The sequence below is a fragment of the Rattus norvegicus genome, chromosome 4 (assembly GCF_036323735.1).
Source record: "Rattus norvegicus strain BN/NHsdMcwi chromosome 4, GRCr8, whole genome shotgun sequence".
Taxonomy (NCBI): Eukaryota; Metazoa; Chordata; class Mammalia; order Rodentia; family Muridae; genus Rattus; species Rattus norvegicus.
Window position 1 is genome coordinate 32,222,192 of NC_086022.1, and position 14,946 is coordinate 32,237,137.

The 14,946-nt window shown below is 40.6% G+C and overlaps 1 protein-coding gene and 1 pseudogene across 1 annotated transcript; both read right to left on the reverse strand.

The window, feature by feature from the left end:
• Window positions 1-432: 432 nt before the first annotated feature.
• Samd9l-ps1 (sterile alpha motif domain containing 9-like, pseudogene 1) lies at window positions 433-1,829 on the reverse strand (annotated as a pseudogene).
• Window positions 1,830-2,314: 485 nt separating this feature from the next.
• Window positions 2,315-13,520, reverse strand: LOC134486562 (sterile alpha motif domain-containing protein 9-like). Its single transcript, XM_063286820.1, is given in 3 exon segments — window positions 2,315-4,831; window positions 4,834-6,167; window positions 13,223-13,520. Coding segments are annotated over 2 exon segments (3,651 nt in total). The 5' UTR covers window positions 6,146-6,167; window positions 13,223-13,520; the 3' UTR covers window positions 2,315-2,492.
• Between the last annotated feature and the right edge of the window lie 1,426 nt (window positions 13,521-14,946).

Here is a 14,946-nt window from a genome sequence, read left to right on the forward strand (position 1 = left end):
GTTGTTCATATGGGGTCTCGAACCCCTTAAAACTCTTTCAGTCCTTTCTCTGATTCCTTCAACGGGGGTCCCGTTCTCACTTCAGTGGTTGCGTCTAGTCTCTCTCTCTCTCTCTCTCTCTCTCTCTCTCTCTCTCTCTCTCTCTCTCTCTCTCTCTGTGTGTGTGTGTGTGTGTGCGCACATGGGCTTGTACACACATGCACACATGAGCATATGTATATTGCCACAGTGGTGGTGCAGATGGACATTAGATCCCCTTGTGCCAAATTTAAGAGGTTGTGAGCCACTGATGTGGGTTTTGGGAACTGAACTCAGGTCCTCTGTGAGAGTAGCAAGTGTGTTTAACTGCTGGGCTGTCTGTCTAGCACTACTTTCAGCCTCTTCTTAGTTAAATCCCTGGTGTGATAATGAAGAAATAATTCAAAAAGTCAGTTAATTTACAACGGATTTTTATTGACCAGTTAGAGAGTTACTCTGGGACCAACTGAAATGTCTTAACCAAATATCTCTACTTGGGAGTGCATAATGAGGATATGGAATGACTGTTGCTACTGTGGTCAAGCTTGTGGTGTGGATATATTCCCTGTCTTACAAAGTTTTCCAGACCGATTCAGAGAAAAAGAAGCAAACTGTGTGATTATAATTAAGCCAATAATGCCATGCAAATTCTATGGGCTAGGAAGAGTAAGTACAATGAGAGATGCAAAATAACATTGTTGAACTAATATACCTCCTCATATTACTTTTATGCCATATGCCAGAGGGCCCTCAATGGAAAATCCAAGGTAGAAGGAGACTCTCTCCATGTTCCTCCCACTTCTGAGTGGACCAGAATGCACAGAAGTCATGGGTATTTTTATGTTTGCCTCTGTTCCATATTCTAGTGAGATTAGTTTGCCTTCAGCCTGGCCATCCAGCAGGCATAGGATGTCTTTGACCTCTCCTTTTTCCCACAATACTCCACTCTGCCAGAAAGAATTTGAATCTTGTACTTCACTGAAGTAGCGCTCGATTTCAGCCTTGTGAACAAGACTGTTAAGACCCTTCTTCTGCCCCAAGTAGAAGAGTGTGCTTGGCTGCCTGGACCTGCACATGTGCTTGTTCTGTCTCCTGAAAGATCGATTCAAGGATGAGACATACTTTTCTATCAGTTAGGAATCTTGATCTAGCTCTTTGTTTTCTGGCCAGAATAGGAGACAGGCCAGGAAATAAGGGTCAAGTATGAATGAGTTAGTCCCACAATCTGCAGGACCTCTCTGAGCTTTTTTTTCAGTGTGCTAAATGGCAGGATGTGCTTGGAACTGGGCTTTAGACAACTGAGAATAATGTTGGCCAAAATGAAATTTTGTTTGTCCTTTATCCGTGCCTTTGACAATTGCTTGTTTAAGGTATGCTGTAATAGGAAGGCATAGTGTTCCACTATATTTTCCATGTTGTCTGCTTCTTTGTGGTTTGGGTTAAGATATTCAAGGAGTCCTGAAAATGTATCTGCTCGCCAAGCTTTTATGCGCTTCCTACAGTTCTCCTCTTGGAGTAACAGATCTTCTTTGCCCTGTAACTCCTGGCAAAAACGTTCTGCATATTTCTTGAAACAACAGCTGACTTTCTTACTTAGTGAGAGTTCTTTCAATTCTTTTGGAGTGTTCCTCCATTTCAGAAGACCCATATAATCCAGAAAAACCATCGAAGGATCATTTCAAATTCTGTAGGAAGGTTGTAAAGTTGCTGAGAATTTTGGGTTCTGGAGGGATGGTCCCCTTTCCAGATAAAAACTGTGCCATAGATTCTTTTTTTTCTTTCTTTTTTCTTTTTTTTATTAACTTGAGTATTTCTTATATACATTTCGAGTGTTATTCCCTTTCCCAGTTTCTGAGCAAACATCCCCCTCCCCCTCCCCTTCCTTATGGGTGTTCCCCTCCCAAACCTCCCCCAATTGCTGCCCTCCCCCCAACAGTCTAGTTCACTCTGGGTTCAGTCTTAGCAGGACCCAGGGCTTCCCCTTCCACTGGTCTCTTACTAGGATATTCATTGCTACCTATGAGGTCAGAGTCCAAGGTCAGTCCATGTATAGTCTTTAGATAGTGGCTTAGTCCCTGGAAGCTCTGGTTGCTTGGCATTGTTGTACATATGGGGTCTCGAGCCCCTTCAAGCTCTTCCAGTTCTTTCTCTGATTCCTTCAACGGGGGTCCTATTCTCAGTTCAGTGGTTTGCTGCTGGCATTCGCCTCTGTATTTGCTGTATTCTGGCTGTGTCTCTCAGGAGCAATCTACATCCGGCTCCTATCGGTCTGCACTTCTTTGCTTCATCCATCTTGTCTAATTGGGTGGCTGTACATGTATGGGCCACATGTAGGGAAGGCTCTGAATGGGTGTTCCTTCAGTCTCTGTTTTAATCTTTGCCTTTCTCTTCCCTGCCAAGGGTATTCTTGTTCCCCTTTTAAAGAAGGAGTGAAGCATTCACATTTTGATCATCCGTCTTGAGTTTCATTTGTTCTAGGCAATAGATTCTTTTGACATTTCATTTTCTTTATGGAAAGGAGGTGTGAGCTAAAGAAACTGGATAGGGTCAAGACCCATTTCTATTTCCCCGAAGAAGCCAGCTATATTTTATGTTATTCTTCGGAACGTCGGTGATGGCCAGACCTCAGTTTCATAGTCTTTACTGTCAGTTTGTTCCTGAGACTCTTTGAAGGCTTTCAAAGCCTTCTCACCAACATCTAAGAAGCGTGTTAGATCATCCATACTAAGACTTCTACAAGTGTTATTTTTACCTAACCAGCATCTGATGTCACTTTTGTAAACTTGACCAACTGTGCCTGAAATATAGGAATTCTTAGGTGCTTTCCTTTTGGCCTGATTTGCCGAGACCAGAGCACTGCTAAAGTTCTTCTCTTTAAGATAGAAGTGTCTTGCTAAAGCTCGACAAAAGAATGTATTTTGTGGGAATCGGTTACTTCCTGCAGCCAAGACCTTTTCAGCTTCCTCATCCTGCAATTCTTCAATGAATGGGGAAAAGAGTGTGTCTATTTCAGCTCCATGCTCCTTGCGTTGTCTCTTAAGCAGGAGAGTTTGCACATCGTGCCTAAATTTTTCTCTTCCTATTCCAGAATCATAGAATATGTTCTCTTCTAGCATATTCAGTGCAATCTGACACCTATCCATTCCATAGTTCATTTCCATTTCTTTTAAACAGTGGATGGCAATTAGAGGGTGAATGATACGTATACCAGCATACCTCCCATAATCTGAAACTTCAGTCCTTATTAGAAGTGTAGAATAGGTTCCCATGTTGTCTTCTATAGTGTTGGGTTTCCCACGTTTAATTGTGAAAGTGATTCCCAAAAATATTTCACACTGTGATACTGAAATGTTAGAGTCTATAAGGTAAGTGTTCAGTAATGCCAGATAAGAAATGAGCTGGGCTTTTCTGCTGTGAGCATCTAGGTCCTTCAGTGTATTCTTCACTACATTCTTTATATAAGTTGTATCAAAATTGTCTTTCAAGATCATGAAGGAATAAAAGTTTTCACAGTCCTTATACTCCTTTTCTATTTCCTGCAGTTTGGCCTCAAAGGCTCTTTTTTCTTTTGGAGAGAGTTGGTATTTTAGTGAAATGCTATCAGCTAATTTTGCACTTTCATCTGGATTCTGAGATCTCATACAGTTTAGGATGATTACTAAAGTTTTTTCATATCTCACACCCTTTTCTGCTATAAAGGAATTGATGGCATTCTGTAGAATATAGGTTTTCTGTTGTTCTTCGAAATCATCCACAAGGAGAAGAACGGAAATGTAATCCTGGCGGCTGGAAGCCTTGTAGCTGATAAGCTTGCTTACTTGCTCTCCAATCTCTCTAAAATCGGTTGCTTTGTTTTTCAAGACAGCACACCGGAACTTCTGCCTTAAGTCCCAGAGAACATGCATAGCCAACGTTGTACCTCCACAGCCTGGGTGATGGTACAAGTTGATAACTTTGGCAAATACTGGTTTAGGAGAGTCTGCACACTGCTGTATTAAAGTTGTCAGCTCTTCAAAATTATCTCTTTTTACAAAAGCTGAAGAATAGTTTTCAGAAGAAAAATAAAAGTTCCACCAGGATACTCTGCCTCCTCGATAAAAGTGTTCTTCTCTCAATTTCTTAAATTCTAGGAATTGAGATTCATCTTTCTCTATGTCTGTGTCTCTACACTCATTTTCACAGAGGATTTCCAATGCACTCATGATGTCTTCATCCATTTTCTCCAGAATAACTGAGGAGGAACCACAGGAGGGCAAAAATCTCCTTGAAGACTGAATCACTGATTTCAGTTTGAGTATGGTGCTGTTGACCAGTTCTATGTTTAAAGTGGAAATGCTATGTTTTGCTAAATCATCTTTCATTTCCAGTCTTACTTGTAGGAGATCACTCCATTGTTGGTAGATACTTGGGTTTACACAGATGCATAACATATTATCCATTCCATTAAAAACTTGATAGAAAGCACAGAAAGTCTCAAGGAGTGGATCCTTTTGATTTTCTACTGGAGAAAGTAATAGAAACACCACCAAAACCTTCCCCCTTGCTATTATATTTCCATCTGTGAGGAATGAAATGACCTTTCTAACGCCAGAAGCTCTATCTCTCTGCCATAAATGTGGCTCTAGAGGTTGACATGACAAATCTACTCTGCCATTGCAGAAGATCCAACTGGGCTGCTCATAGAGTTTCAGAGTAGAAATTTTCTCTTCTATGGTAGTTTTTTCCTCATAATGACTGGGTAGGTGAAGGTTTGCTACCCTGCCTTCTCTGTAAGCTTTGAACACTCCCTGGATGTGAGAGTAAGGATCAAATCTAGCACAGCAAACAGTTTAATTTCCTTTATAAAATCTAAGTGCTCCATTTGCGTTGGTACACAGGAATTTGTTACAAGAATGTACCAATCATAGTAAGATTTATCAAGTGAGCCTTGGTGTCTGGTCAAAAGTTTAGACAGTTTTAGTCCTTCACTGTCTTTCTTAGATACCACCATACATTCTTCAGCTGCTTTTCTAGATGCTATCGACATCTTTAAATTCTCAAGAAATTTTTTGAACTCTCTATCCCGTTGTTTGGGGTTGCCCAGGATATCCCGAGAGCTAGCTCCTTCTCTCACAAACAATGAAGTATCTTTGCTTTGTTTCCATGTTGTACCTGTGCAAGTTTGCAACATGACGTAGAAATACTTTTCTTGACATATAGAATGTTTGGGAATAACATCCACCTCGATGACAAATCTATTAGATTGTGTATTGTTCAGCAGAAGGACTTCCACAAACCTTGGTTCCCGGATACACGCCCTGGCTTCATAGATATCACTGTCTTCAAAATACTTTGTGATCATTACATTGAAGTGGTTAATAAAGATGTCTTTACTGGTGACTTGCACACCAACAATTTCCCCATGTGGTTTGTCCTTTACTCCAAAATGGATAGTACCATTGGTACGTGTATTCATGCAAGCTGCTGCAAATCGGAACGTCTCATTGCTGAATTTCATCTTCATTTGCTCTTGTGTGGCTGTCTCTGTGTTTGTGAAGGCTTTGAATTCATGAACTGGGTCAATGAGATTGAGTGGCCCTGTCTCAGCCACTCGCAAAATAGAATGTTCTATGTATCGTTTGGCATCATGGGCAAAATTAAAAGGGTGTGGCATGCAAGACATCTGTTCTGATTTGGGCTTATTACCTTTCATGTCTTTAGTCTCTACATCACCTAATGTGTTTATTTTCATAAGACTTGGTTCTTGTTCCTCATTCTGCCCTGTCTCTCTAAGACCAAGGTCACTGTTCAATGAAATTGAGTTTTCTTCTTCACTGTTACTCTTTTTTGGTTGTTCATTTATAGAGAGTATTTTATTATTTAATTGTCTGGAATCTTGATTGTGACCTTCAGGGGAACTAATTAGTTTGTTATACATACGTTTTATCAGAAGTGCTGGACCCCGTGGCAAGCCCATTTCTCTAAGATCCTTTTCAGTTAGTTCCTGCAGGACCATCCCTGTTACCTCTTCATCAAACACGATTTGGGCATATTTCTCATCAATTTTAAGGTCTTCAGTAATCCATTTTCTTACGTGTTCTTTGGTCCAGTCTTTGATCAATTTAGGTTGAGTTACATGCCTATCCATGTCCAAGCTTCAAAGTTGATCCCTGAGAAATGTAATATGACAATATCTTAGCACTATACTTTATCATGGAAATCACACAGGCAACTTGGAATGTAACCTCATACAAATTATATAAAGATGCATGATATGTTTTAAGAATAACTTTAAACCATATGGCAGTCATTCTATAGCACATATTAGACCTGAGTATTTCCCATTTCACATGCAATTGTAATTTTGATTCTAAAATAAGCAGTAGGTATTTGCCAGGTGATACATTCCTTGTCTTTGATAATGTTCCCTTTAAGACTTACCTATGTGGAAGTTGGGATTTTGTAACATAAAAAAAGAATCTTCAGAAACAAAATTATCTTTTTTGGTAGAATAATGTTTTAGTTAAACTTTAAACATATGAACATCCACAAAACTTAATATTCTTAAACTCAAACTGGTCAGTAAATATGATAATGATCTGAACAGGCCAAAGCAATTCTAAGAATAAAGAATAATGTAAAGGTATCATAATACCTGATCTCAAATTATACTCCAGATTTGGAGTGAAAAACCAACATGGATTTAGCACAAAAACAGTCTCAGAGACTAGGGGATCCAGAAATACGTCCTATAGCCACAGAAATCTAAATTTCTACACAACTGTCAAAATCACACATTGAAAAAAGTATAACCTTATCAAATGTTTCTCTGGAAAAACAGGATATAAGGAAGAAAAATAACCTAGGTGAATATTTCTAGATTTTAAAAAGCAGCTATGGGCTTCCTCTTCTCCACTGGTCAGTAGTTACAGCTATTTCTGTACATTAGGCATCTGTACGGGCAGCACATGAGGATGTCCTGTTCACTGGCTACTGTGTACATAAGTGACAACCGTGTTTAGGTGAGTATATGGTGTGTGTTTGTGTGTGTGTGTATGGTGTGTGTGTGTGTGTGTTTGTGTGTATTTTGTGGTATGGACAGTGTGTTTATGTATTATGTGTGTGGTGCACATGTGTTTTTCACATATGGTATAGCATATATGTGTGTGGTATATTTGTTTGGTGTGTATGTATCTGTGTAGTATGTTTATGTGGTATAAAAGCATATTTTATTTCCCTGATGTGGTTGTTGTTGTCTCAGATCACTGCTGAATAACTTACCCTTTCTAGCTCCTTCTGAACTCTGGCTGTGTGATTCAACTGATCTGTTCTAGCTCAAACTCTTCTCCAAGGTACTTATTTGATCTGGCTGAGAAGCTCCTCTGAATGAATTACTCTGCTTGGCCTCAAACTAACTCTGTCTGTTTGTTCTAATCTTCTGGCTCCTTTTTATTCTCTGACTTCACCTGCCTCTGCTGACCTGCACTGTATGAACTGCACAAACTGAATGGAACTCATAAATGAAATCAACCACACTGCATTAACTTCATTGCCTGAACTCTTTCCCAACTGATTGACCCTCCCTGACTTCTCTTTCCTGTGCTGTTCTTGTAAGAGTGGGCGGGTTCTATAACTAACTCATTCTGTCAAATCTTTCTATGATTTATTACTTTGCCTCCCAATTGGACATCACTTTCAAAGGTAGCAGCTTCCTTTTACAAATTAATCTTACCTTCATTGTTAGGAATTAAAGGTGTGCACTAATGGTGTGTCTGTGGTCAGATCACACAGACCTACCTTGAGGGTCTTTAGATGTGATCCCTAACCAGAGCAGTTCTTTTGATTTTTGTACTAAAATTCCTCTGTAATGTGATATGTCCTTATACCTAGAACTGGTATGTGTGTGTGAGATGTGGGGCTTGTGGGCCCTCTGTTTTTAAATTATCTCACACAATGGCAGTGTCTGGTCATGTGTCCTTTGCTGGTTGAATCACAGGGAAATAAAATAGAAGCAGCATTCTTCTTAAATTCAGTGACTCTCATCTCTTCTTCCCAAGCCTGATATTTTATCTCTTATTACAGAAGCTTCCTCATTGCTTAAGGTTAAAGATCTAGGTAATGTAGTGATACTCTGACTAAAATTAAAAGTTAAAAAAAAATAGCGTGGTTGGGATATAGTTCCATGGCAGAACCCTTGCCTAGCAGGTGGATGGTCCTGATTCAATTCCAACTGCGTGAGCACACACACACACACACACACACACACACACACACACACACACACACACACACACACAGATGTAACCCTCTATAACATCAGAACTTCCTCACCTCCCCACCTCTACAATGGTGGTTGAAAAGTAATGCACTATTTTACAGGATCTCTCTCTCTCTCTCTCTCTCTCTCTCTCTCTGTCTCTCTCTCTCTCTCTGTGTGTCTTTTTGTCTTTCTCTGTCTCTCTCTGTCTCTCTCTCTGTGTCTCTCTGTGTCTCTCTGTGTCTCTCTCTCTCTCTCTCTCTCTCTCTGTCTCTCTCTCTGTCTCTCTCTCTCTCTGTCTCTCTCTCTCTCTCTCTCTCTCTCTCTCTCTCTCTCTCCTTGTTCATACTGGGAACAGAACCATCTGGTAGGCATGGACTCTATACTGAGCTACATCCTAATCTTAAAGCTATTGTATTTGTGATAGTTTTGCATGATTTTTCTGTCAGTCTCAAAAACATTTTATATGTCCACACAGCACAATGTAGAAGCTACGAGTTTATAGGTGACAACGGTTTGGGTAAAGAAGCATTCCTAGTAACTGGCTCTTTTTTATGACTTCAACTTTGAATCCTGGATAGACTGTAGGAATGCATTTGAAACCCCTGGGCCTTTGATACCAACCAAAATGCCACATCTTGTGTATATAGGGGAAGAAGCTGTGGCCAGGAAAAATATCTGATGGTAAAAGGAGGTCTCTTTCCAACCAGGCTGTTCCATAAAGGGGGCAATATGAGGGAAACCATTGCCATTCTTGTTCATCCGTTTCAGAGGAACTCACGGGAAACGTCTGTGTTAACATGGGAGAGGGATGCTGGCTACTGCTTGGAGAATCTTCCCCTGTATACTTAGTCCGAATGAGCAGTTCCAGGGTTCTGCACTCTTATTAGTCCTCCATTCTGCAGTCTGTTCCTAATGAACTTTTATCTTGATATCTTTGGGGATCAACAGTGTCAGAGAAACATACTGTCACAACTGCTGACTTCAAGGCAGGGCCTGAGCAGCAGCCCAGGCATGCCCTCCCTTAAGGTAGGGCTGGAGGCCAACATGCTCACCCTGCTTTCTCATTTGGGGCAGGAAACTGCACAGGTTTGTTTCAGTTTCCTGAAGGGTATATTACAGTAATGCTTTTCCCCAGATTATTCTGCATGGTAGCTGTAAAAGGAAGACTCAGTGAAAATGGTTACTAAACTTCCCACGTTTCTGTCTTTTATTAGATGTAACTTTTGACATGCTACATAGTTTAGAGTTTGTAGTTGGTTATGCTGTTCTACATCATTTAGTATGCTTAGATTCTTGGTCATCTGCAGTCCCGTCCACCTCCAGAACACTCTATTGTTCCCTCAGTGGGCCGTCAACAGTCAGCGCTAGGCCCAGTTAACAGTACGGGATGAAAGAAATGATACTCTCCTTTCTTATAGAATATTTAATAAGGAAAACATGCATTTGAAGCCTATGCAATTTTAGAGATATGCCTTCATTTTCAGAATTAGGTTTTGTTTGCCTTAGTGACCAGTTCTTCTATAGTTCAGGAGGGGGACACAGATTCACTCTGTAGCTGAGGCTGTCTTCAAACTCAAGATACTTCTGCTTCAGTCTCCCAGATGCCGGGGTTGCAATTGACTTTAGACATTAAAGAGAGTAATTAGAAACTTACCAAGTCTTTCCTGGAGACTTCTTTTTATAAAAGAAACTTGAGCTGTGTGTTCTTGGAGCTATTTCATTGGAAAATGTGGCAAAGTCATGTTCTGTAAGTCACCAGAAAGCAAATACACATGCAGGACAGAGCTGGTCTTCCTAAAAAATGTATTTGCTCAGAATATATTATATCAAACAAACAAAAACACCAGTAAAGTCAACATCACAGTAAATTAAAATGCAAGCTAATGGGCTGTTGTTCAGGAAGTGTTTATGGTACAGATTTCTCCCTTCAACTTCTACCCCAAGCGTTTTTAAACAGCACCTTATAGAACAGTCAAAGGGATACTCTTTTCCTAGATGGCATCTTTCCCCATGCTTAAACCATTCTGATAAAATAAACACCCAGTAGCATGCTGCAAGCTGGCCGCTCTCCTGCTCTGCACACTACTTGCACTGTGAAGTAAACTTCCAGTGAAAGTACATCCAGCACCGCCTGCCTTCTCTCCCTGCCAGTCCAAACCACTGATGCCAGTGACCTCATGCAGACATTCTGTCTGCTCCTTCTCCCAATGGCTTCCACCTGATGGACACTGTGAAGCCTTACAAGATGAGGCATGCTGTTACCTCTCTGGCATTCCAGCATTATACTGCTTTTTCATTCTCAGAAGTGAATCTAGTTGCTTGGGCCTCTTCTTGATTCTTATTACAGACAGTGCAGCTGTTCGCAGCTGTTCTGGGCTGTTTGTCTCCCTGGAATTCCCTAACACACCCATGGTTCTTGGCTCCACACTTTCTTAAAGTTGTTATTATTATCATTATCATTATTTTTATTATTACTATTACTATTATTACTATTACTCTTACTATTATCATGAGGAACTGATTGTCTGGCTTACTGGTCCCATTTACCAGCATTTCCCATTCCTTTTCTGGATTTTTTTTTATTGAGAACTTAACGCAAACAAATCTTTTATATGGTTTTACTCTATAATTTGTCTCGCTCTTTTTTTCTATGCACTACACGAGACTGAGTTTTTGTGCTCACCGTCTTCAGTCCCACATATCATACCCTGGCTTCTTAACAAAACATGCTGAGTAAATGGAATACATTCACACAATGAAAATATGCATCTTTTGAAAGGCCTCCAGTGCTCAGTGTCTCAATGTACCAGGTAATAATTTTACTTAGGTAGATGGGAGACAGTTATCCAAGGATCCTTTTAGTGGCGATAGGATTTTTGTCTCCCTTAGTAATGCAGATATAATTAAGATTAGACCAGATTAAAAGTAGATAAAGCCTTGTTAATTAGAAAGCAGCTCAGCTGGGCTCACTGATCTCACAGAAGTCTGTCAGAGAAGTCACACATCCAAACTAAACCAAGGGCAGTGGTGGGGGGAGGGGGGAGGGAGGGCGGAAGAGAGGGGAGGGGTGAGGGGAGGGAGGGGCGGCGGGAGGCAGTGGGGCAGGGAGGACATGGGCAAGGCGGGCGGGGAAGGGGCAAGGGGACAGAGGGGTTATAGGTCTTGGGTGCAGTTGTGAGCCAGGACCTAGTACTGTGCCCAAATATGGTCAAAAACTGAGCACTTGAGTGGTACTCTTAAGGTACTTGCCTTAAGGAGGAGGAAAGAAGATGAATCAGCTTACCCCCCCCCCCACACCCCACTCTGCAGTCACAAAGTATTGTCTCACCTTCCTGTTGGGGCACTCAGTCCCAGAGGAAGCTACTTCTTCTACAAGGTAACCCTGGATGAGGCCCCTTGGTGTTCAGGGCCTCAGAGCCCAAGGCAGAAACTGACCTTCCAGCCAGGGACTTGCCTGTTCCACAAGCTCGTCCAGGAAGGGTTAGAAGCAGTGTCAGTTTCCAGTGGAAAGCACTCAGTTAACTATTTAACCATCCACGCTCCCTTGGCTACTCTAGAAGACTTCCTCTTTGGATTTAACTGAAAGGGGAAACAGAAAATCTAACAGGACTTTCCTATTCATTTGAGAAACACTGCACATCAGGAAGTTCCTCTGCAGCTCACACATTCTTTCAGGCAGTGAGGGCTGCCAAAGACCTTGGCTACTACGTGGGCTGTTTTCACTAACTCAAAACCAGAGGCTGCCAGTAGACACCAAAGGGATAGACAGATTCTGAGATAGAAAACACTTTGACTCCCTGAATCTCACTCTTGATAAGTGGAACATCTTGTCTCGTTATGATGTGCTAAACTCTTCAAAAATTCCCTTAGAAACACTAAAATGTCAAAAATTCCGTAATCTGCTTCCAACATTCTAGCAGTTCAGAACATAATTCAAATCTATGATATTTCTTCAGTGAAGCGTTTAAAAAGCCTAGGCACTTACAAATTTTAAGAACATCTTGACTTTTAGTGTTGGAACAAAGTAAATCAAATTGCTGTCATAGGTTTAAACAACCTTTGAGAATACCAATTTATTAAATCTTGGTTCCTTAGAACCTCCTACCTTCTTGTTTTAAAGGGTGAAAAAAGGATCTTATTATGTTAAATTCAGTGCAGCTACAGGAGGCCATGCTCCAGAGAACTTAGCCCTTAAAACTCTCCTACCCTGAGCAAGGACAAGTATACCTTCACCTCAGGGGTCCAAGACAGCTCACTTGATATCCAAGCCCTGAGAAGGCTGCTTAAAGAGAAAGAAACTTCCCAGTTTTAGCTGCAGCCCTGGGGAGCTATGCACACTGAGGATCCCAGGAACTGAAACTAAACACAAGCAAGGTAGTTTTGTTTTTGTGAAAAGCACACTAATACAATGCAATAAAAAGAAAACTACAACAACCCTCCTCACACACACATCATTTCCTCAGCTCCCTTGCTGTCTGAAATAGATGTAAAAGGAAAACTTAAATGACTAGCCCTGAAGGGAGCTGCCTTTGATGGATTTGCAAACAAAACTTGGGGGAAAAAATCTTACATTACATAGAAAGGAAGGTAGAAACTGACATTATCACATAGGACCCTAGGTTCTACCATAACTTGTGGTTGTTTAATTTTGAAGTCCTTTTGCTTTATTTTTCAATCTTTCTTATCTGCCTGTTTGTCACAGTGAAGAACTTGCTCATTATTCTTACCAGTTCTCATTATTTTAACTGTAGTCAACAGAGCATTTCTGCCCAGGAAAGCATTTACAAGTTAGTATCAGTTAAACATGCTCCTACATATCTAATGTGCTGCTTCTACTAATTAACTTAGTATTTTAATCATACTTAAAAGTATGGATTGATTCAAAATTACAGCTAGAACTTTTAGAAGTAACTTCCTCATCATGTGCAGAAAAATGAGGAAAGATGTCATGATTCAGAAACTTACCAGTTTCCTGAAAACTGTATTCTTCCAGAAGCTTGAAAGCAATGACTTTAAGCTGTGTTTTCTTATTTTTCTTCAGATACAATTCTCAGGGTCCTGTTCAGAAACAAAAAAATCTGGGTTGTTCAGCTGCAAGGTTCTCTGCCTTCAATGCGCAGCCTCTAAAGATGTGGTGCAGAATCAGAATGAGGAAGTAGTTTCACTTTTGTTTTTGTTCATAATCCTGAAGAGGGAGCCCAATGGTAGAATACTTACTTAGGATGCATGAGGCTCTGTGTTTGGACAGTAGACAGATTTAGAAATATATTATAGAAAATTATCAGTAAATGTGAACAATGCATAACATTTTTTCACCAGGCATATTTTTAAATCACAAGAGCTAAGAAACTGGAGATAGGCACAAATAAAAAGAAAACAGACATTCCAGGAAAAATTACAATTCTTTGATTAGGTATGAGCTAATCATCTGTTATGGGTTGAATTATATCTCCTCCAAATTCATATACCAAAGTTCTAATTGTAAGACTGTGGCTGCATTTGGATGTAAAGTTTTTTATTTTTTTAAGTTTATTTGGACAACAATTGGAATTAACATTATTGATAATCTTTCAGGGTTTGACTAAGGAACAAACTGAATCTGAAACAAAGCAGATGGCTTTTACTCTGGGTCATAATCCAGGGGATTGTGTGTGTGTGTGTGTGTGTGTGTGTGTGTGTGTGTGTATGTCTGTATTCATTCTCTCATTTTTGTTAATTTTTGAGTTTATAATTTAATTACATTTCTCCCTTCCCCTTCAAATACACCATTATACAGCTTCCTGCTCTCTTTCAAATTCAAATTCATGGACTTTAAAAAAAAGAAAACAACTAATTGCTAGTGTGTGTGTGTTTGTGTGTGTGTGTGTTTGTGTGTGTGTGTGTTTGTGTGTGTGTGTGTGTGTGTGTGTGTCCTAAATATAACCTGTTCAGTCCATGTAATGCTAGCTGTATGTAAGTTTTCAGGTCTGATGGTTTGGCACTGGACAATGAATTGGTGTGTACCTCCTTGAAGAAAGCCTCTTCTCCCATTCCCAGCCTTCCTCGGCTGCTTATAGCTGTGTGCACCTAAGGACAAGAGAGTTTTTGTAGATGGAACCATAATGAAAGGAGGGCTCTTTAAGGAGGCAGGTAATGGCAGGGTACAAGTAACCTGACAGGAGAAATGGGAAAAGAGAGACTCCTGATCTGATAGGACAGTAGAAGTAGGTGGAGAAGAAGGTGGAAATAGGGAAAACAAGGGAGCCCAGGATACAAATGATGTGATAGAGAAAACGGGAAAGGGAGGCTCCTTGGGGAAGGGAAGTGGAAGTAGATGTAGAAGAAGGAGGCTTGTAAAATAACAATAAGCATGTCTGAACAAGTCATGAGGAATCATACTACTAAAGAGTTTTTGGCCAGGACACATCCCTCTGGCTCAGCCAGTCACCATAGACATAGCTCATCTCATAGGCTCAGGCTGTCCCTACTCTACAAGCTGCTGCTGGTCTTACTGATTGTCTCACAGTCCTGGAATCATCACTCTCTTGAGATCTCCACAGCACCTGAGGACTCACTTTAATCAACAACTTCCTGGGCTTTCTGCAGGGACTCCAAGACCATTGTATGGGCATGGTGCCAACACTAAGCTTCTCCCCATGAACTCTACAATCTTACGATTCCCAATGGATTCAGCTTTTTATTTGACCCCA